This window comes from Pseudochaenichthys georgianus, chromosome 7, assembly GCF_902827115.2.
Source record: "Pseudochaenichthys georgianus chromosome 7, fPseGeo1.2, whole genome shotgun sequence".
Classification (NCBI taxonomy): Eukaryota; Metazoa; Chordata; class Actinopteri; order Perciformes; family Channichthyidae; genus Pseudochaenichthys; species Pseudochaenichthys georgianus.
This window is the reverse complement of record NC_047509.1, coordinates 35,222,611-35,243,584: the sequence shown is the minus strand read 5'-3', so window position 1 is coordinate 35,243,584 and position 20,974 is coordinate 35,222,611. Positions and strand designations below refer to the sequence as shown.

The following is a 20,974-nucleotide window of genomic DNA, read 5'->3' as shown; positions in this document are numbered from 1 at the left end:
GAACACCTGGAAGGCTTGTCTGGGGCAAAATGCCTAGGACAACAAGACTGTCTCAATACTGGTTTCTGTCTAAAGAGAGAAAATAAAGACCTGGGACGAAGAAGAAGAAAACAATTGTAGAGAAAAGAGGGAATGTAGAGCGTAAATACAAAGAAGGGGAGGGGTGTTTTTGGAGGTGCGTCAAGAATTTGCCTTTTAAGGGGTACAGTCACTCTTCCAAGCCTTGTGAGCTCTGGGTTAGCAGCCAAAACACTCTAGGGAGAAGAGATAAACAACAGCAAAGAGGCTGTGAGGACATACATGAGCGATGCTAATGTTTTTAGAAATGCTATAAATTCCCTTTATGTGCTCCTTTACAATCCAGGCAGAAAACCAATATACCAATATGCAGCTTACATTCCTTTATACATCATTTTTTATGTTAGGTAAATTCTGTGGTGTAAGGGACCGGATTGAAACACACTTGTAAACAAGAGAAGGCTCAGTCCATTCTGAATCACCGCAGCATTCCAACAGCTGCCCTCACTGTTTGGTTTTCTTGGTTGTTTTCTACAATACCAACAATGTATTGGCCGAGCTAAAAACAGGGGCTGCCTGTATCTGGGAGCAGGAAACTGCCGAGGAGGAGAGGGTGGATGGGTGGGGGTGAGAACAGAGAGGTAATTGTATATGTAAGAGTGAGGCAACCCCAGAAGAGAGGTAGAAGCAGGAGAGAGGAGGAAGGGAGAGACGCTGTGCTTGGGATGGGAGGACTGGGACAGGGGAAGAGAAGCAAGAAGAAAGAAGCAATGAAGGAGAGTGCAGAGATGTATTGAGTGGTGTCGTCAGCTCAAAAACAGATAGAAATTAGTGCCTAGGAAAGTTTGGGTTTGTGAAACAAAGAAGAGAGGGGGTGGAGGCAAAATCCACATGTGAGTGCAGCAAGTTGGAAAGAGAGGTACAAGTGTGTGGAGAAGGGAGGAAGGGAAACAGCAAGAGCATGCAGAGTGTATCCTTCCTTCTGTCCCCGTAGCAAGAGCCAGGAAAAGGGGAAGGTCCTCCCTGTCCTCTCTCTGCAGCTGACAAAAACATCTGCCCAGAAGCCCGGGGCCGGACAGAGCGGGAGAGAGGACAGAAGAGAGGAGGAGGTTAAAAAAAAAAAAGGTCCAGCGGCCAGGAGCCGGTCACCTATATGGGTTGCATCCTGAGTTCGGACTGGTGTGGGGAGGAAGAGGTGCAACCAGTGGTGGCTGTTGGCAGGAACCCATCTCTGAAGAGAAGGAGTCTGGAGAGGAGTGAGAGCGCCAGGATGAGGCTGACAAAGGTCAGTGTGCACGCAGTGTTTACATGAGTGTGTGGTGACATTTTAAATAAACATGGTCCCTGTAATGGGGCAGGAATCTGTTGATATGCACGTGCGCGGTGACTGTGATTGCAGTTAATATGACGCAGGTTGCAATTTCTTGGCTGAATGAGAATACATTTTTTGGGATTATATGTAAGATTTATGCACAATAATACACAATGACTATATTTAATTTAGGCCTTTATATTATTGGCATGATTCTTTTTTATTATAGAGCCCTTTGCTATTCCTGGTTTTCCACATATAATAATAATAGCTTCATAAACCCATTTTCCAAAAGACTATCTTGAGTATGATGTTGAAAAATGCCATGACCTGTGTTGTGATTGGATTAAAGTACTGGCATCTGATTTGAACATTCTTTTGGCTATTATCTAACAGAAAAGCTTCATAAATAAATCCCAATAAAAAGCCACATGTTGCCAAAGTCAAAGTTATGATACTGGAAAACTAGAGGAACAATTGGCTTTGTGTTTATTGCATGTCTTCCACGTGAAATATCATTGCACTGACTGTGTATGCATATCATTTATATGTCTCTTAGATACCAAATATCAGATTTTTCTTGCCGTCTTTGACACGCAGAAATGTTATACTCATTATACTCAATAAAGTCTTTGGGAACATTGAACTTAATTTAAAGTCACAAAAGAAGACATTTATAGTATGCTAAGAAAAATGATAAATCTGCATTCTGGGAACAACGAAATTAAATGGTCCTTGTAGTCTGTTTACAGGTGTTGTACAGTGCAACTGAACATGTGAAAAAAAGTACTTCAATCAGGAGAGACGTGATGTATGAAATACATGTTTATTACCGGACACATAATATGAAGGAATAATGATTGACGGATTACAACAAGTGAATGAAATGATGTTTGACGATTAGGCCCCGGTTTGCAGGATGATCATTCAGGAGGGGAAAACCGCTCCGATGAACCCCCCGGGGTCTAGCCACTGGTGGTGGTGATAAGTAGTTCGGTCTGGTCTGGAGGGAGAAGGTTTTTTTTTTTTTGCTTGGCCCTGTATTAAGAGACAGGAGGCGAAGGGGGGGAGGAGGGTTGTGCGTTGACACCTGAAATGACAACTGACAGAGAGAGAAGAGCAGATTTAAAGGGGTTAGCGGGTGCAATGATTGGCTAGCCGGGGAGTAACGCCCCTGAGAATGGGAGAGGAGAGAGTATTGAAATGACGTGTACCACCAGAGGATATTGGTCTTCCTGATTGAACTTGCGCTGAGCTACATTTGGATACAGACACAGCTGTGTGAAATATGAAAAATGTCCTTGAGTGATGTCACTTGACTCCGTGTTGGATGGGTCTGTTGACTTCAAGTTTGAAATAAATTGGGGTTGGGAAGTTAGCCCTGAGGCTAGCAGCTCAAAACTTTGTTTGACACTGCTAGCACCCAGAACTCAGACTGAACCGTTGACATGCAAGTTGGGTAGTGTAGGGATCAGGTATGGGCAGGGGAAACGAACACACAAAAACACAATATCTCGGATTCTGTGGCACCAATGTTTTATACTTTTCTGAAACTGTCAGTTCTTAATCCGTCAATGTTTTGCCAAAGAATGTGATACCATATTGATGAATTCTCATTGAACGTTTGATTATTCAGCATAATTCAGAAGTCAAAACAACAGAAGAGCATATTTAAAATGTATTTGTGGTTGATCCAAAGATATTTCCAAGCTTGATTAGAATTGAGTAAAGCCACTGGTCATGTTATATGTGCAATACCTGATGGGAAATTCCCTTTTCCTGCTGCCCTCAGGTCAAAGGTCAGCATTAGCTTAGCATCATGTGGTCAGTCAATTTCAGATCCACGTGTTATAGAAAAGTGCCACCCAAAAATAATTATTTCCTTAAATTTGATCAAATTCCAATGTGATATTAGTGTTATTCCGCTCTCATGCCATGTGCAGGAGATCTGAAGAAACTTGAAGAAGTGATTGTTTATATTCTCACAAGGAGCGTGTGTGTCTTATTTGGCCCTTGATTTGAACGATGATGTGGATGACGATGGGTTCTCCGAGCTGCTGGCACATCTGTGCAGAGACAATGGCAGTGTTGTGAAGACCACAGCACTGCTGGGGAATTACCATCATGTCAACAGAGGCAGGCTAGCTAGCTTGTCTTAAGCTGCTATTAGCCATCAAGAGAACATTGAGGACTTGTGTCCAAGAGTTTACATGACATTTGATTACATACAGCTTTTAGTCTCTGCAGCTTTTTTATCCAGATGTGAGAGTGTTTGTGTTCATTTTTCTAAATGTGCATGTCTTGCATCTGGGCTTGTGTGTGTGTGTGTGTGTGTGTGTGTGTGTGTGTGTGTGTGTGTGTGTGTGTGTGTGTGTGTGTGTGTGTGTGTGTGTGTGTGTGTGTGTGTGTGTGTGTGTGTGTGTGCGTGCGTGCGTGCGTGCGTGCGTGCGTGCGTGCGCGTGCGTGCGTGTGCGTGTGCGTGCGTGTGCGTGTGCGTGCTTGGTTGCACCACAGTCCCAGTGGCTCAGTATCACATGTTGAACAGCGTGGGAATGAGGAGCCCTCTGGACCACGTCATCCTGACCCCAAACAGGATTGTGGGAACCAGTTGGATCCCACTCATTATCCTAAATGTTCCATCTATTTATGGTCATACTTTAATTGACTTGTTTTTATCATTTCATGCTTTTTTCTATGGGCCCATTGACAATCGTAGGTGTTGGAAGATAAGCTCTGGTTAAGTGAGAACTTAACCAGAATGTGGCTTTAATTTGTTTTTACCCATGCATGGTTTATGCACATACCCAGTCAGATGCATGCCAAGTACTTACTGGAAACATCTGGCCACAGATAATGATGTTCCACATGTTGTTCACATTGCATAAAGTACTGGGTGTTATGTCAGGAACAGGGAAAGAGGATGTTTTTATCACATGTGTTTTCTTATTAAAGAATCATTTTGAGATATCTTTCCAAAATTAACTGTTTCTTTACCTACAACATATTTGCTTCGGTTTTCAGGGAGTGGTCAAAACACATCCTTCATTTAGCCAGGAATGGTTTTGTGATTATTGGGGTTATTTTTTTAATAATAAAACTTGTAGCTAATTACTGGATTAGCCTAAACTTGGGAATTCACTTCACTGCCTTGCTGCCAAATGTTTCTTGAGAGTTGTTGATAGAGAGTAGCTGAGCAATAAATACCCTGGTCTTCTGGAACGGGTCTGCTCTCGGTTCCGAGAGTAAGAACAAAACATGGAGAAGTGGCGTTTAGCTATTATGCCCCCACAATCTGGAACAAACTGCCTGAGTCATGCACGTCTGCAGAAACTCTTACTATTTTCAAATTGAGACTGAAAACATATATTTTTGCCGCTGCTTTTAATGGAACTGCTTTTAATTGAACTGCTCATATTCACACTGCAGTTTGCTTTTTATTCATGTATTATATAACTGTTGTGTTTATCTTATTATCTTTGCCTTTTAAATGCCTGTTGTAAAATGCCATTATATGATGTGTTTTTACTGTATTTATTCTTAAATGTATTTTATTTTATTTTGTAAAGCACTTTGAATTGGCGCGTACTGAAAGGTGCTATATAAATAAACTTGCCTTGCCTTGCCTCCTTAAAATGGATTCCTCAAATAAACAGGGTCTGATGGACATACAAAAAAGTCCATATGGTTCTCTTTTGAAATATAATAAAATAAAAGAGCACAAACCCTGCAGAATGATATTGAATTAATGTGAAATAAATCAGAGTAGACAAGCCTCAGGCAGAAGTAATGAAACTGCCAACTTGGGGTTCTGTTGTAAAAATATTTGTTCTAATCTGTCCAATTTTGAGTTATGATCACAAACACATTATACAGGCATTGAATGTTACATTTTTTAAATATCTGGCCGTCATTACAATAAACGTGTATTAAATACACCCATATAAACAAGACAAGAGTCATTAATGGAACCACTTAGCAGTTGATAATATTATGAAATGTGAAATATTAAACACAGCCGCAGTTGTGGGATCTTTTTAGCCACGAAAGCAGCAGGGCTCTAGAGTCTAGTCTAGTCCATACAAAATCTCTTTAAACAGATACACAACCTGTACGCAATGGGACACAATATTAGTCATGGAGGCTGTCTGGTTTCTATTATTAGTCCAATTTCTACTGACCGATCATATTTGATCAGGTTTTGGGTTCATGGAGGTAAACAGTCTGTGTGTAAAGCAAAAGAGGCAGAACGACTTGGCTGACATGCAATCTTGGAACCCACATGCATTCGTCTGTTGACAACGTAGGTATTCATTAACTTAAAATTAGCGGGTAAACTGGCCACTTGTCAAACAATCCAGTCATAGACTTTGTTACATTACAATTACAACTCCTGTCTGCGTTTGAAGACTAGGGTTGCGTTCCAATAGTCCATTTAGCTTAGGAACCTTCCTAACCGAGTGAAATGACCCGGAATTACGTCACTGGCAGCCATGATAAGTGCCGTTCCAATTCTCTAAATGAAAGGAAAGGAGGTTTCAAACTTCCTTTATAACCTCCTTTAGCTTAGGAACCACTGGACCTCCCTTGACGAAAGGAGAGGAGAAAATGCTGCCCCACAATGCATTGCAGCCACAGCATTTGCCGTCACTCAACAGTCGGCCGTTCACGGAAACAACCGATTATGACCGAGAAATGATATCATGAAAGTTACGGTGCTTATTAAGCATTTTAAAACATAGGTGGTAAGTTGCCAAAGTGCTTTGTTTTGAACGTTCATCAGTATTATAATCAAAGAGAGAAATATGAACGTTAGTTTTTACTGAAATTATCAAATAAAGTCAACATTTCAGTCTTTACTGAGCTGTGTGGGGTTTGTTCAACTTTTAAAAGATGTTTGAATGGTGATATACACAGTGATAGATGTTAAGGACTAACGTTTATAATAAATACATTTGTATTGATTTTAAATCTTTAGTTCATACAATCATACGTATTGGGATCATTTGTATTAATGTGGACCGGAGGGAGAGGGTGACGAGCATAAGATTCACTTTCCTTTTTTATTTAAATTCCAACTTTGGTCCTGAAGAATATGTTTCTCTGTTGTCCACGTTCATAAAGCAAAGCAACAGCATCAGAGCACGGTGCAGAGTCTCTGGATGAGTTCACAGGAGTCCCTCGTTCTTATTAAACATCCATGTTGTAGTCCGCTGTATAGAAAACTGTAGTTTCCATAGTTCCCCCACAGCAGCAGACGCACATTTATGACGTCCGCTGGCGCATCATAAACACGTCGGATAGTAAAAGTGCAGTCGGATTCTCTAAAGTACCGCAGTCTCTTCTCCTAAGTCCTTTTGAATTCTCCTATCCACTATCCCTTAACCCCGTGACGTTTCACTCAGAGGTCAAGGAATAGGAGATAGGGTTGGAACTTAGGAGCTGATTTTTGGATTATCGGAACGCAACCTAGGACTGTTAACAATGACTAGTGCATAAGGAAGTCTTGACTCGGAAATCAGTTGACTAAACCGGAACCCTCAATAGATTGACTGTTGCCCCAAGTGGCCAGGTCGTAGGCTCGTAGCCAGACTCATAGCTATTACATTCCGAGATTGGTTCATCAACTACTTTGGTCCAGACTGAAATATTGACAATTTGAAGGATTGCTTTGAGATCTTTAAGACTTACTGTTATCTGAAAGAAAAGACATCACCAAGGTCTACATGTGTTACTATTCTGGTGAAGATTCAGAAATTCGATTCCAATCTTTTCGCGAAACAAACAATCAATTGTGCTTCTTTCGGCTTCTGTCCAAGGACTGTGTTTTTCCTTAATGTTGTCCTCTATAGCACTCTGCTGCTATCAGCATGGATTCTGCTCAGCCAATCCGATTTGAAAAAGTGTAATTTCATGTGGGGTGTGTTTGCAGTTGCAACATTTTAAAGTAAATCTGTCCAAAATATGTATTTGGGTTTGGAGTATATTGTGGGACTGTTTGATTGCCAAAGTAATGCTTTGTGGCCACCAGTCTGAACAAAGCTTTAGTCCTTAATTAAGGGGTAATATGTAGATCTCTTTATCTGTAATGTAATATTTCTCAATTCCTATCTCTACAGTTTCAAAACATAGTTTTGCCCAGCGACATAGTCATTTTCCAATTATTATACTCTAGAAAGTCGAGTTAATTATCTTTCAAGCTGCTTTTAGTCACCACAGAGGATGCAAATTTCAATTTGTTATCCAACTAGCTTTGCTTATTTTTGTGATTGTTGTGGAGTCCAGAAATACATAGAGGGCAGGCGTTGTGACAGCGGTTTTGAATATATTTGTCTTGCTTCCCTGTAATTTCTCATGAGCAACAAAGTTTATATTGGCCGTGACCAATACTGAAGCCTTGAGCCACAGGCATTCACTGGAAACACACTTCCAAAACAGGAAGGAACACTGACGGGCTGGGGTTGAATATAGACCCCCCTAGAACATCCAGAATAAAACAAAGAAGGGTAGACTAGATCTACGTAATTCTCACACTCCTGCACGTAAGAAAAAAGATAAATTACTATGTAAACCCCAGTCTGGGGATGTGGCTGACTAGATTCCTGTGGCTTTAAAACAATGATCCGTCCCAAACTCAGCAGGATTCGACGAATTATTGTCGCTGTGTTAGTAGCGGGCCCAAAGATGAAAGTTGAACAAGGGAAAAAGGAAAGACATAAACCATTTCCTCCCACAGTTAGTCTGCAACCCCCCCCATCAAATCCCAGCACCGCCCTTAAAAGAAACACCCCAAAGCAATATGCACTCAAAAATGTCTAGTTGACATTTGCCCAAGTTTTGGGTCTCTGGGTTCGAACAGCATAACTGGCTAATGGAAAGGACTTTATTTAACTCATCGGCACAATAAATGTGAACATGTGCTCGAGGGGTCATCAGTATCTTTGTGTCTCACCCACGGCTTTCACGCGCTTTCGCTCCTTCAACAGCTGCACCGTATCAGCCTTTGGCGTACTGCTGTCTTACACAATCCTTCGTCAAGCAACTCAGACCCCTTTTCTAGCCTCCTCCTCCTCTTCCCCTCATTTCCTCTTGGCCCTGGTTGCAACTCTGTCCCCCTCTTTCTCATTTACCTCCAAGCATGATTCAAGTCCTTCCACCTCCTCCAATCTCTAACTAGGACTAGAACACCTGGAATGTGTGCAATATTTCAAGAAGTATACCAATCCCAAACACCTTGCATTGGGTGAGGTCATTCAGAGTTTTTGTAGGTACAAAGAAAAATTGTCTCAGGATTCATGTTCGCAAAAGCGTGCCCCCTTTTTCTCCATCCCTTCCAACACAACCCTCCCCCACTTTACTCAACCCCTCATTCCAATCCCAAGACCAGCTTCCTGTCTCTCAGGGTCCCTCAGTATTACGTCTTGTATTGCATGTGGTCTCCCTGCACCTCCCAATTACCTTTCTCCCCACCTTACTACTTTGTTCTCCACCTCTTAATCCATCTATACCCCCCTTACTCTTGTACTCAATCCACAAGAAAGGGAGCTGAACATTCCACAAACAATTAAACTCCCCAAGAACCAATCCATCAACTTTTTTCTCAGTCGGGAATTCTTGGGTTATGAGAGAAAGGAATGGAGTGCATTACTGCACGTGTTGTTTGGAGCGTTTACTGAAGAAGTTTCACACTGATTGGCAGGGATATACTGTACCTGGATGCCAATCTAACACATATGGAAGTGACTAAGAGATTTAAGGCTGCAGACAGAAATAATGCTCGATGCATTAGGAGTCTGAGGCTGGGGAATAATACTGGCTAACGATGTAAGAAGGGCAACTGGAAAGGAATGAACCTCTGTGCACACATGGGCATATACATATAATCACAACCATAAGCATGTGCAGATTGCTGGGCAAGGGGTCAGAGATTTATATCGCCATGTTTGATGTAAGGAATGTTTTTGCTTGTTACGATTGTAGAGCTCTTAAAAACATGCAAAAAATGCTTTCTTCATGTAATTTCCAACACTTCAGCAACATTCACTGTACCAAAAGGTGAGTTAATCTCTGTATTGAGGAATTTTTAACTGATATTTTACTTGGTGCATTGCTTTTATTTCACCACTAGGCGCTGCTACTAACACAGTATTCGGTCGCTACTCAGCAGCAGTGTTAATGCAGATGTTAAAAAAGGCACATCTGTTTGAGTGGGTTGGGGGTATATTGTGAGTGAACATGGGTACCGACCACACATGACGACCCAAGAGAGCAACTTTTGAGCAGTGATTTCCAAATAAGGTACTTGTAAACGCAGATGATACTTTAGCAGTTAGCAGTGGGGTGCATGGAGAAATATATATTATTTTTAAGAATAATATAGTCTGATATTTGCTGTCATGGGATAAGTGCACACTTCTTTTACTTCAGTAAAAACAGCAAAAAGGTGGTGTAGGTTGAGGTGTAAGGTGGTGTATAAAAACAACAAGACTATAAGTGTACAAACATATAAACATCAAAATTAAATTCAATTAATATTTATTTTATATATTACTTATAATAATGCTGGGTACAGTAGCTTGTCAATCCCCACCCATGAAAAAACAAGCTTTATTGAACTATCAATATGTATTTATTGTTGGATTTGGTATTGTTAATCTGAATCTGCTTAGTAACTAAAGCTGTTAGATCTGAAAAAAAGACAAAAAACGCTATAAAAATATCCCCTCATTATATTTATGATATCATAGAAAACATGTAGAAAAAATGGAGAAGAAAAGAAGCGTAGAAGAAAGAAGAAAAAGAGTTGAGCATTTAAATACTTTCTGTTTAGTCAACATTCATTTCATACGATATTTAATTACACACATGTCTGTTAATTTGGTACTTACTGACGTACATATTGAGGAGGAGAGAAGGAGGCCCAGAGCCACCCTCTGCAAATGGGGCCCATAATTAAATATGCCTTAATTTGTGTGTGTATATGTGTGTGTGTGTGTGTGTGTGTGTGTGCGCGTGTGTGTGTGTGTGTGTGTGTGTGTGTGTGTGTGTGTGTGTGTGTGTGTGTGTGTGTGTGTGTGTGTGTGTGTGTGTGTGTGTGTGTGTGTGTGTGTGTGTGTGTGTGTTTGTTTGTTTGTTTGTTTACATGCTAAGATTTTACGCCTCTTCTACTATTTTTTAACAAAGTCACACCCAGATCCACCCACTATACCAGGGGTGGGGAACCTTTTTCCTCTCAAGGGCCATCTCAATTTTTCAACATCCTCCAAGGGCCGTACAAATGATTGAACTCAACCTCTGCTTAAAAAAACAAAAATCACAGCCCATTCATTTCGCCTTTCTTTCATGCTTTGCAAAGGAAAAGCAACCTCTTAATCCAGATATCTTACCATGACTCACATGCATGTGCACGGTTGTGGCATGACCACCCAAACAGAAAGATATGGACACAAGATATGTGTAAATGTATTTAATATCCTATCCATGTGAGCATGATTTATGTGGGGTGTTGACCTAACCTCCTCTAGGGGGGTCCGGGGGCACGCTCCCCCGGGAAGATTTTTTTTTAAATGTTGAAGTTAAAAGCATCAATCTGGTGCAGTTTGAGAGCAACATTAAGAGATCTATGGATACATCTCTCAACACCAGTGGCGTAACTATCGACGGTGCAGCCGGTGCAACGCACCGGGGCCCAGAGCCAGGCAGGGGCCCATGCAAAAAAAAAGGATTTATTTAAAAAAATGTAATATATATATATATTTTTTTTCGGGGCCCCAATGGCATTGGCCGGTTCACGCAGTCTTCAAAGTAACCAAGCAACCTGAATTAATTTGTAATTTGTCTGGCAGCAGCAAGTTCGGCAGCATACAAAATGTAAATAGCCTGCATATAATGTACAGCAAACCAAAGCACAAGAGCGGCTCTCAAAGAGAAAGGACAAGAGAAAACAAGGAGATGTAACGGCTAAACTTACGAAATTAGACTGTTTTTGTTGTCATACATCGTCCTCGAAATCTCTATTAATTCTGTAAAGTGATTAGTTCGCTGTGCCGTTGTCAGGCTGTGGTGGTATGAGGCCAGGGAAGGCTATTGTTGATAGCCAGAGTTGGGTGTAACGCGTTACAAAGTAATAATATTACTTTTGTCGGTAACGGAGTAGTGTAACGCGCTACTTTTATAATTCAGTAATCACACTACAGTTACTAACATTGCCCCGACACGCGTTACTTCGTTACTTACTAAAATCAGTCATAATCAAACCTCAACCAACACCTGCAAAGAACACATGCTAAGGTGAAGCTAACGCACAGCTATTTGTTGTTTGTTTATATCACGTAGTCTGTTCTTCTTCTCTGTTTTCCGGTTGTTGCCTGTTTTGAATGACGAAACCACACTACCGCCGCCTGCTGGTAAGGAGGATAGTTATTGCCACTCACGCATGCGCAGTTCGTACATGCTCGGCTGAAGTCTTTGCGGTGTCTGGTTCCAGTGCAACACATGGCCAACACGCAGGAGAACACGCCGACGCAACAGCGTGAGCAGAGATAGACTGCGCAAAATATACAGATAGCAGGAGACAGAGGACAGCCATGGTCAGATAGGAAAACATTCAGGATCTGGATCAGTCTTATGCGATAATGGACACTGAACTAAAGAGAACATTTGAAACTTTAGCAGTCTGCGTGATCTGCCTGTAGGGAGGGGCGGGCCGGCCCTGCGAGTAAAGTAACGAGTTACTTTATGTAGAGAGTAACGAAGTAGTGTAATATATTACTTTTTTTTAAAAGTAATATGTAATATGTAATATATTACTTTTTTTTAGTAACGACCCCATCTCTGTTGATAGCCTACATGTGGCTTCTGAGTGGTTGTGTGTGTCCGTGCATGTATGAACGTATCAGCGTGCGCTTATGTTTGGGGCGATGGGGGGGAGGGGCCCAAATATTAAAAAAAAATATGTTTATAAATGTCCTCAAGGGCCGTATCAAATGGTCTCGCGGACCGTATACGGCATGGAGGCCGGAGGTTCCCCACCCCTGCACTATACCATCATGTTGATCTTGTTATGAATGACAGAGCTGATTCTGTGGTTATCTAATTACAGATGTTTACATTTAAACTAATGTCCAACTACTCTAAAGACCCAAACATTACACAATCCTATCACAAATGTATTTCAGAAGCTGTAATGTAAATAATATCTGATTTAAAAAAAGCTATGAAACGTTTTATAGCACAATCTGACTTTAAGGCATGTTGGATAAACTACCATCTTATATCTGCTCCCTGATCTCTCGGCGAATTGAAAGTACTTATTGCCTGATATCGCATGCTGCGGTTTTATTAAATGTGCCAAGTGCTAGGACTGTCTTGAAGAAAGCTTTTAGATGTGCAGCTCCACTAACATGGAACAGTCTGCAAAAAGAATGGAAAATTACCAAGCTAGTACCACTACATGTTTTTAAAGCTCGGTTGGATGCTACAAAATCAGATGCTGTTGGTACCTGTACATGTGGATAGATGGGATAGATATGTAAATTGTAATCCCTGTACATTTTGCTGTATGATGTCCTTTTGTTGTTCTGTTGTTTATGTTTTTATGTCTTCTTGTGGAACCTACTGCTGCAGGTCTCCCTTGAAAAAGAGATCATTGATCTCAATGGGATTTTACCAAATAAAGGTTTTGAATTGAATTGAATTGAATTATTCCTTTATATATACAATACAGTCAATGCTTTATTCCTAGGGATATTAGAGCGTTTAATTCATCCAATCACAACTGAGTATCTCTACGCTCCCCTCCAGAAACCGACCAATCAGGGGAGTGTAATCCAGTAATAGTCCACACATGCTTCCAGCCTCCGTGTGGCCCCGCCCCTCGCAGCCCCTGTACGGAGGCTGGAACGGGGCAAAGAAAATAAATTACCTCAGTGGCAGGACATGTTACTGATGGTGTTCTCTGAGAATGAGAGGCAGCCTTTAAACCAGGGAATATGATTAGCGGGAAAATGAAAAAGGTAAGACTCCAACCTCTTTTGGCTGGAAAGAGTATTTTGCGGTTACTTAAATCCGTTTTTGCAGTTTGGATTAAGAATTTGTGCACATATGATGCTGAGTTTTCATGTGATGGCTGTGCAGGGGCGGCATAACTTAAAAAGCATGCTACCTATTGCCTGTATGAGTTAAGTTTTCTTATGAGACATTGCCCAACTTTTACAGACTTAATAATGATGTTTAACACTGTAGTTATGCGACTAAAAGAGAGGCTTGTTCTGTGAGAAGTTTCTAGCAGCGTCGCACTTCATTAAAAGTGACATAAAATGTTCTGAATAGAGTCATATGATGCACTAAGCAGCCCCCCCACTGTTACTGCGTCAGCCCCGTCAGCTACTGTTAATGTCGCCAAGTCATGTTAGAGAGGGGGAGCATGTTTCTCACGAGGGTAGTGTTCTACAATACGAGTATTACATAAATCCATGTTAAAACGTATTCATAAGTATAAATATACAGTATTTGGAACATGTTTTATTAAATTCAGTATGATATAGTAAAAATGTGTCGATGAGTTAGGGGTGGTTTCTATTTCCTTTATATTTCTTTCTAGGTCAAAGGCTAAATAGTCCAAATTCAAGGACAAAAGCTGTCACTCACTTGGCTTTAGCTAATTTGTTTTACCCATCACTCGCAGATTAATACTTCTGTTGTCAGATGAAGACATTATGTGATGATGCAATTAATTGCAATTTGGTCAAAAGCTAGTGCCGTTAAGAAGATTAGGCATGAGCTACACCACAAACCATTTGTTGCTCACAGCCTTTGTCAGATTGTGATGACACGCGTTGGTGTGTGCGTGTGCGTGTGTGCTGTGCGTGATGTGCGTGCGTGTGTGTGTGTGTGTGTGTGTGTGTGTGTGTGTGTGTGTGTGTGTGAGATTGTGATTAATAGCCATTGCGTGGTTCATACATCCGACCATTACAGTAGTGTTGGCTCCATGTCATGGTCCCTTGTCAGAGCTCCTATCCTGCTTTGGGACATGAGGAAAAAAAGCTGTGCATTAACAACAAGATAACATTGTCCAACCTCTCCTTTGCTAATAACAGTGGTCATTAGCAGTTTTTCTCCTATGTGAAAAAGATAGGCGACGGTAAGCTGACGTTTTGATCAGATAGGAAAAAGAGATTGTAATTCTAAAACATTTTTGTCTGGGAAAACCTGGCTAAAAACAAACAAAAAAAAAGCACACTAATATTCTATTATTCCAAAAGAGGACAGTATTCCAAATTTGATACGGCTCATGTAAACAGCATATTCGGTTTGGATATATCGAATAAGGCTCTGTTCCAAAAGTAGTAATATATAGCTTATAATACGTCACAATAGAGGTTTGACCAAATATGAAATACGAACTGTTTACTGCCGGCCCTAGCAAACAGTTGGCAGGTCTTGGAGGAAATGCATGCCCAAAAGAAAACCCACCAATTATTGTCAGAAGTAAAACCTACAAAAACATGAAAACATCATGAAAGACTTTGATATCAAGAGGTTTTTCACAAATATCCCATCACCAATCTTTTCAAGAATGTAGTTGGAGAAATAAAACAGGGAGGCTGTGGTTGCACAGAGTTGTCAAAACCTCCGCTATTGGTGAAAAATAATATTTTTTGGACAGTTGCATGTTTGTGGAAGAATCTTTTTAATTCGCCATGTAAGGTAATTTGTGGGAATATTGTCTTTCAGTATAAGGACAAAAAATGGTGTGTGTGTTGCCTTCCAGAAAGTCAGTGATGTTCTCCACTGGAGATGCTCTCTAAGCAGTACAGTACTGTTGTTGTACTCAGTGTACAGTAGGTATTCTACATTTGTAATGATTGGGTGTAACTGAGAGGTTTGATGGTCCATGATGGCTGTGTTTACTCGGGACGCCCCCTGTTCACTGCCAGGCCCGAGACACTGAAACAGAGCCTGGCTCACATTCCCTAATGCCAGATGCAGTAACACTGACATCTACAGTAGCAGCCATTCACTCCTGCCTGGAAAGTCCTAGAGCTATAAAACAGAATAGACGCCAATGACCAGAGGGAGCAGTAACAGGTTTCCTTGAAAAAGATCTGTCATGGTCTGAGGCTTCAACCTGAACATATCTGGTTCTAACTAACATGCTTAACCATCACTTCATCCCCCTGGATGATGTCATCCACTTACCGAGGCCACTTCATAGAGCATTGAGTAACTGTTTGAGGCAAAACAGATGGTACATTTTGCCAGTAAATATCAACAACTGCAGGGGGATGGTGATGGTCCCCTTCCTTTTGGGGAGAAAATGGTCCTTAAACCATTACATTTTAGGATCAAGACTACGTTTAAGTCTAAGATTAAGGTGTATGGCTTAGGCAAGTATGGTAAGGCTAAGAGGGAATGACCATTTTTTAAACATTATCAATTAGAAATATAATAAAAGATAATGGTGTTTTTTTAAGTGGATTATGTGGGCTAGGCCTTAAAAAACGTCCATGAAATATTTTCACATATTTGACCAAATATCGCCGTTACCGCGATTTGAATATCACTCTAGTTTATATTGCATTTGCACCCCATAGAAACATCACTGTGTGTTTGTGTTAACAGCAGGAGTCCTAGCAAACGGATGTGCATCATGCTGACCTCACCTCGGGAACAGGCAGTCTCTGTTCCCTCCACTGCCTGTCCCACCCTTCTGACACACACGTGCACACTCACACACAAATGAATTGACACGTTTATGAACACAAACGCTGGCCTTGATGCCAAAAAATGATGCAGGAACCCAGACCCATGAGAAACACTTTCAATGGAGGGTGGGATTTAAGTATAACAGAAAACACTCACCACTGAAAGACTGTGTGTGTTGGAGTGTAACATACTGCGACAAGCTGACATAACAGACTTGTTGCTTGGCTTGTTATCCATTTCTGATGGATAAATAAATGTTTCTGTAAAAAAAAGGAGTCAGGGGATTTTAATTTAAACTAAGGGTCAATTCTGTGTATTTTCCCATGTGTCGATTGTCAATGGGACAACCGTCTTTGCTTGTCTTTGCCAGTTCGAAAATAGAAAAGATCTGAGGTTTTAGCTAAAGGAAAAACTAGATTAATACTCCTGAATCTTCCTCAAAACTGGTTGCAGAAGATTTTAATTGTGGGTAATGCATGCGCTAAGAAGATAATTATGTCCAGTTCTGCTACATCAATCTATTCTGGACTGTCTTTTGTGAGCTCACTTGCAGTATGTTATAATAGCACAGAACTTTGGAATGGTGCATTGCAGTCAATCCTATTGTGAACAGTATATTAATCATGCAGATCTCCAAGAATAGGTATTTTGGTATCTACATTTTGAGAGCAGAAGTGACGCAAAGCTAAATGACTGTGCCAGGCTTGAAAGCAATGATCGAAAGATCTGAGACAAAGTTCCATTATGAGTCACGGAGTTCTTCTAATGACAAAATCAGAACGAAGAGTTTCCCCCTCGAGGCTTCTTTCGATGTGTGTCCTCGTTGACCATCTGCAGCTGAAGCTGAGGTCACGGTCCTGTGTACCCCACTCCCACACAATGCCCATCATTGTCTAAATATCAAGACTATTTTTAGAGAGGAAGAAGATGGAAGCAGCACGCGAGTTTCCAGGAGCAGGAATGGTTTCTGTGTATTTGTATCCATAAATCAACGCCCGTGTGTGCATCTCTTGTGTCCAACCCCTCCCACGTTCAATCCAGCTTCTGTTCAGTGATGGCTGGCAGACGTACAGCCAAAATGGGGGGGGGGGGGGGGATTTCTTGTTAGAAAGCATTTATTTGACTCCAGAAAACCCCTGGTCCCTATTCTGCCAGAAAGCTAAAAATATTAGAAAAAGGGTTTCTTGTGCGTAACAGAAGTTGTAGGGGAGGTTCTGGGATACAGGAGGGGTGTATATGATGACAGCAAGAGGAAAGGGGAAGGCTGTCTGTTTCCACGGACTGTCTGCTGGGACACACGTCTACACGTGAGTTTGTGTGTGTAGTTTCTCTTCCTGAGGTGTTTACAGGTTGTGTCACTTCAGTGGAAATATAGGCAGGTCCCAGCTGGTGGAGGCTTTGTACTGTAGCTTAGTGGTCACATGTACTGTATGCTTGTGAGGGTTTGTCCATCAGTATTTGTCAGTAATGGTTGTGCATCTACAGTATCAGGGAATTAAATAGATTAGTTTTTTTGCTAACAATTTTATTTTGAAAGTGTTTATGTTGTTGAATGATCCAACCAGTATCAGCCTACTGAATGCTGAATAACACATGTTGTACCAGGGGAAGATGTTTTTGATCCATTACAGTGGTGAAGGTAATTACTATCATGGGGATCAGGCTTAGCATCACAGGTTGTTTTTTACTGCATATACACTCTACCAGCTGTTTTCTGTTGTAAACCGCCTTTACTGAGGTTTGCTTTGCTGGACTCCCAGGTTGAGCCATGTGCAGTGTTTCTACAGATTTGCTCGTTTTTAAGGTGACCATGCAGTAGTTTCCCCATGATACAGGACCACATTTCCTGAACCCTTTAATTGTTCTGCAGGGGACTTGTCTTCTTTCTAACTATTATTACATATGATGTTAATGTTAAATACTTAACCATGCTTTTGCTCTTGAGAGTGTTTAAATGTACCTATTTTAACAAAGGAGAAAGTAAAGCAGACATGTTAGTTCCATATTGCCTTTATGACGAAACAGGCTTGTTGAACTAACTTAAAACTGAGCTTAATACTTACTATTGTTGCAGCAATGTTGTTTAACAGTTGCCCTTTTTTCTCCTGTAATACATATTTATGCGTTACGAAACATATTTTCTAATCAAATTCAGGGAAAATATGTTTTCCATCTGAACAGCTTGCTGAAGCTTTTATCAATGCCTACTATTTAATTCAAAGAGGTGTTTTCTTTAAATCCTTATAGAGATCAGAAATAACTAACTTGCTAACTTCATACTTTTAGCTGTAGGTATTAATGATTGAAACTACAAAATGGCACAAAAACCAAAATGGTTATAGCTGCTGAACAGAATATTATGAACCGAAAGTTCATACCAAGAGCAATAACAGTTAATTTGCCAGTATTGACACTCAACCGTATATGAAATAAATACAATTGACTCTCTCTCAAAAGTTCACTTGGTAGGTGTTATGGACCTTTAAGACTTCTCCTCCTAAAGTTTGTTCTACTTAATGGACTGACTGCTTCCAAGGTAAAGAATACTCTTTAACCTGTTAAGCCCCATAGCCCCCGCCCGCAATTTTCGCCATGCTTTTAGATATAAAATGTTATATAATTCAGGCTATGAATGATATATAAACAAACCCTTCAGTAAAAACCTTCAGAATATTGATAGGAAGAAAACTGGTGATTGTAAGTCCTACTGAAGTGGACATTTCTGACTCAGAATATGAGAAAAAACTGATTTTGAGAAAACAACCTTTAAAGATTGCAGTGATGCGCTAGCTCAACCCTCCTGTTCTTTGGATGAGAGCTTGCGCATCGACACACTCCGTGAAGGTATTTCATGTTCGGGGTCATTTGTTTTTTGTATAACCTTGCTTCGTGTAAGTGACAATTGTTGTCGTCTTCTCTGTGAACGTTTTTTTCGCTGTTCTTTTGCCATTTTGAGATTTTAAATTTCAGCGGAAAGCTAACCAGGAAGTGTTTTAGCACACCAAGTGACGCATCTGAACGAATCACGTTGTCAGAAATTGACACCAGCCAATGACATTTCGTTTCTTGGTTTAAGACCCCTTTGTGCTTTCACGATTGGTTGCTGATACAAAGGAAATGACCATATTTGGACCCGATGAGATTGCGCAGGAGAGACGGAGCTTTCTATAGATCTGATGACATGGTGCCAACATGGTACTTTATGTTACGTTAGAATGCTAACTTTTGGTGAATTTAGGAGAAATCTACAGACGCAAATAGATAAACTATAGTAAAATAAACACCTAAATGTGTATTTTGTACGTTTTCCTTCCAAAAGCCTGAAAGAAAACATGTTATGGAATCAAAATAGCACAACATCTCAAAATTCACCAGTGCTTGAAAAACGATGTTTTTGCCTGCCGTGTCTCGCCTTAAATGGAAGATCGCCATAGACCCCACCCACCCTATAATCGGATCAGCCGATACTAATTCCGGTGATCGGCGATCGGCCCCAAAAACCCTGATCGGAGCATCCTACAGCAGAACATGAGTGATTATGTGTTACAATGGTGTTTGTTAGCAACCAGAAAATGACACCAGTAATGACAAACAGATGAGAATACTGCGTGGGGTCTGGGTGCACACTCACAGCCTGAGAAAAGATAAGGCTGAGTGAGACAAAACACAACTCTAACGCCAAGCGTCTGAAATTAGCACTAAGCGAAAGAGTGCTAACTCACGATAGAAATATTTTATACTTCATCGGATCTGCACAAACAAGATATCATATGAAAGCTGAAATTCCACAGATTCCATTGGTATAAGTTTCATCACTGTGCAACCAGAACTCACCGCAGCGAAGGCGAAACCAGACAACACACAACATAGCTTTACGGAGCCCAAACGGCAAATACGTCTTACTTTTGCTTTTTTCTGATCAAAAGTTTGTTCAATGGCATTAAAATGCATAAAAACTAGGGATGCTCCGATCGATTGGCCGCCGATCGATATCGGCTGATACTCACTCTCTGCCGATCGATATCGGCTGATACTCACTCTCTGCCGATCGATCGGTGCTCTCTAAAAATGCCGATCGCGAGAGCCAATCGCATGACGTAAAATGATGACGTAAAATACATGACACTTTTCTCTTTGCGCGGCAAAACAAGCTCGCCAAAATGGCTTCACCAGTCTGGCAGTATTTTAAAATGACAAAATAGCGGTATGCAACGTGTGTGAAGCAGAAATCCTGCAGCTCCACCCGCTGGGACGGACCGGTGAGCGAAAAACACACACTAACAGTTAGATCTAACACACATTAGCTGAGAGAGAGAGAGAGAGAGAGAGAGAGAGAGAGAGAGAGAGAGAGAGAGAGAGAGAGAGAGAGAGAGAGAGAGAGAGAGAGAGAGAGAGAGAGAGAGAGAGAGAGAGAGAGGAGCTTCCGCTAATTGCTCCCGTGTTATTATCCAAAGTTAATGGAAACTTGAATAATGTATTCATTTGAATGTAATAATCATGTTGGTTATTGTTTGTGGAAGCGCCAGTGAATGAGCCCCATTAACTGAGTTTTAAACATCACTTTAAATGGAAGATCCCCATAGGCCCGCCCACTCGATCGGATCGGCGATCGGTATCGGCCGATACTGATTCCGACGATCGGCCCCAACATTTGCGATCGGAGCATCCCTAATAAAAACGCTGCTGAAGGTTAATTAGTGTATGAGAGCTGTAACCCAGCATCCGGTTTTGGGCATGCCGGCTGCGCATCACTCTCTTCACCAATGGTAATGTTTAGATGGATTTTAGGAACTTCCCCTCGATTATATTGGCTCTAATGGTTCAAAAGTGGTGTCAATCACCAAAATCGACCGATGGGTTCCAGAGATATGGCAAATGACCCCAGAAGTGTTTTTTGTTTCTAAACCTCTCTAAAAAGGTTCAATGTAACTTGTTTTGCAT

General features: G+C 41.0%; 1 protein-coding gene across 8 annotated transcripts in view; it reads left to right on the top strand.

Moving 5' to 3' along the window:
- The first annotated feature begins 702 nt into the window (after positions 1-702).
- tns2a (tensin 2a) overlaps positions 703-20,974 on the top strand; it is an 87,552-nt gene continuing 67,280 nt past the window's right edge. For 7 of the 8 annotated variants that reach the window (XM_034087829.1, XM_034087828.1, XM_034087826.1 and 4 more), the window contains exon 1: positions 703-1,303. In XM_034087829.1, coding sequence (XP_033943720.1) covers positions 1,172-1,303 — 132 coding nt within the window. In that variant the 5' untranslated portion in view covers positions 703-1,171. Of the gene's footprint in view, positions 1,304-13,236; positions 13,342-20,974 lie in introns of those variants that run through there. The other variant, XM_034087830.2, reaches the window with a different exon arrangement.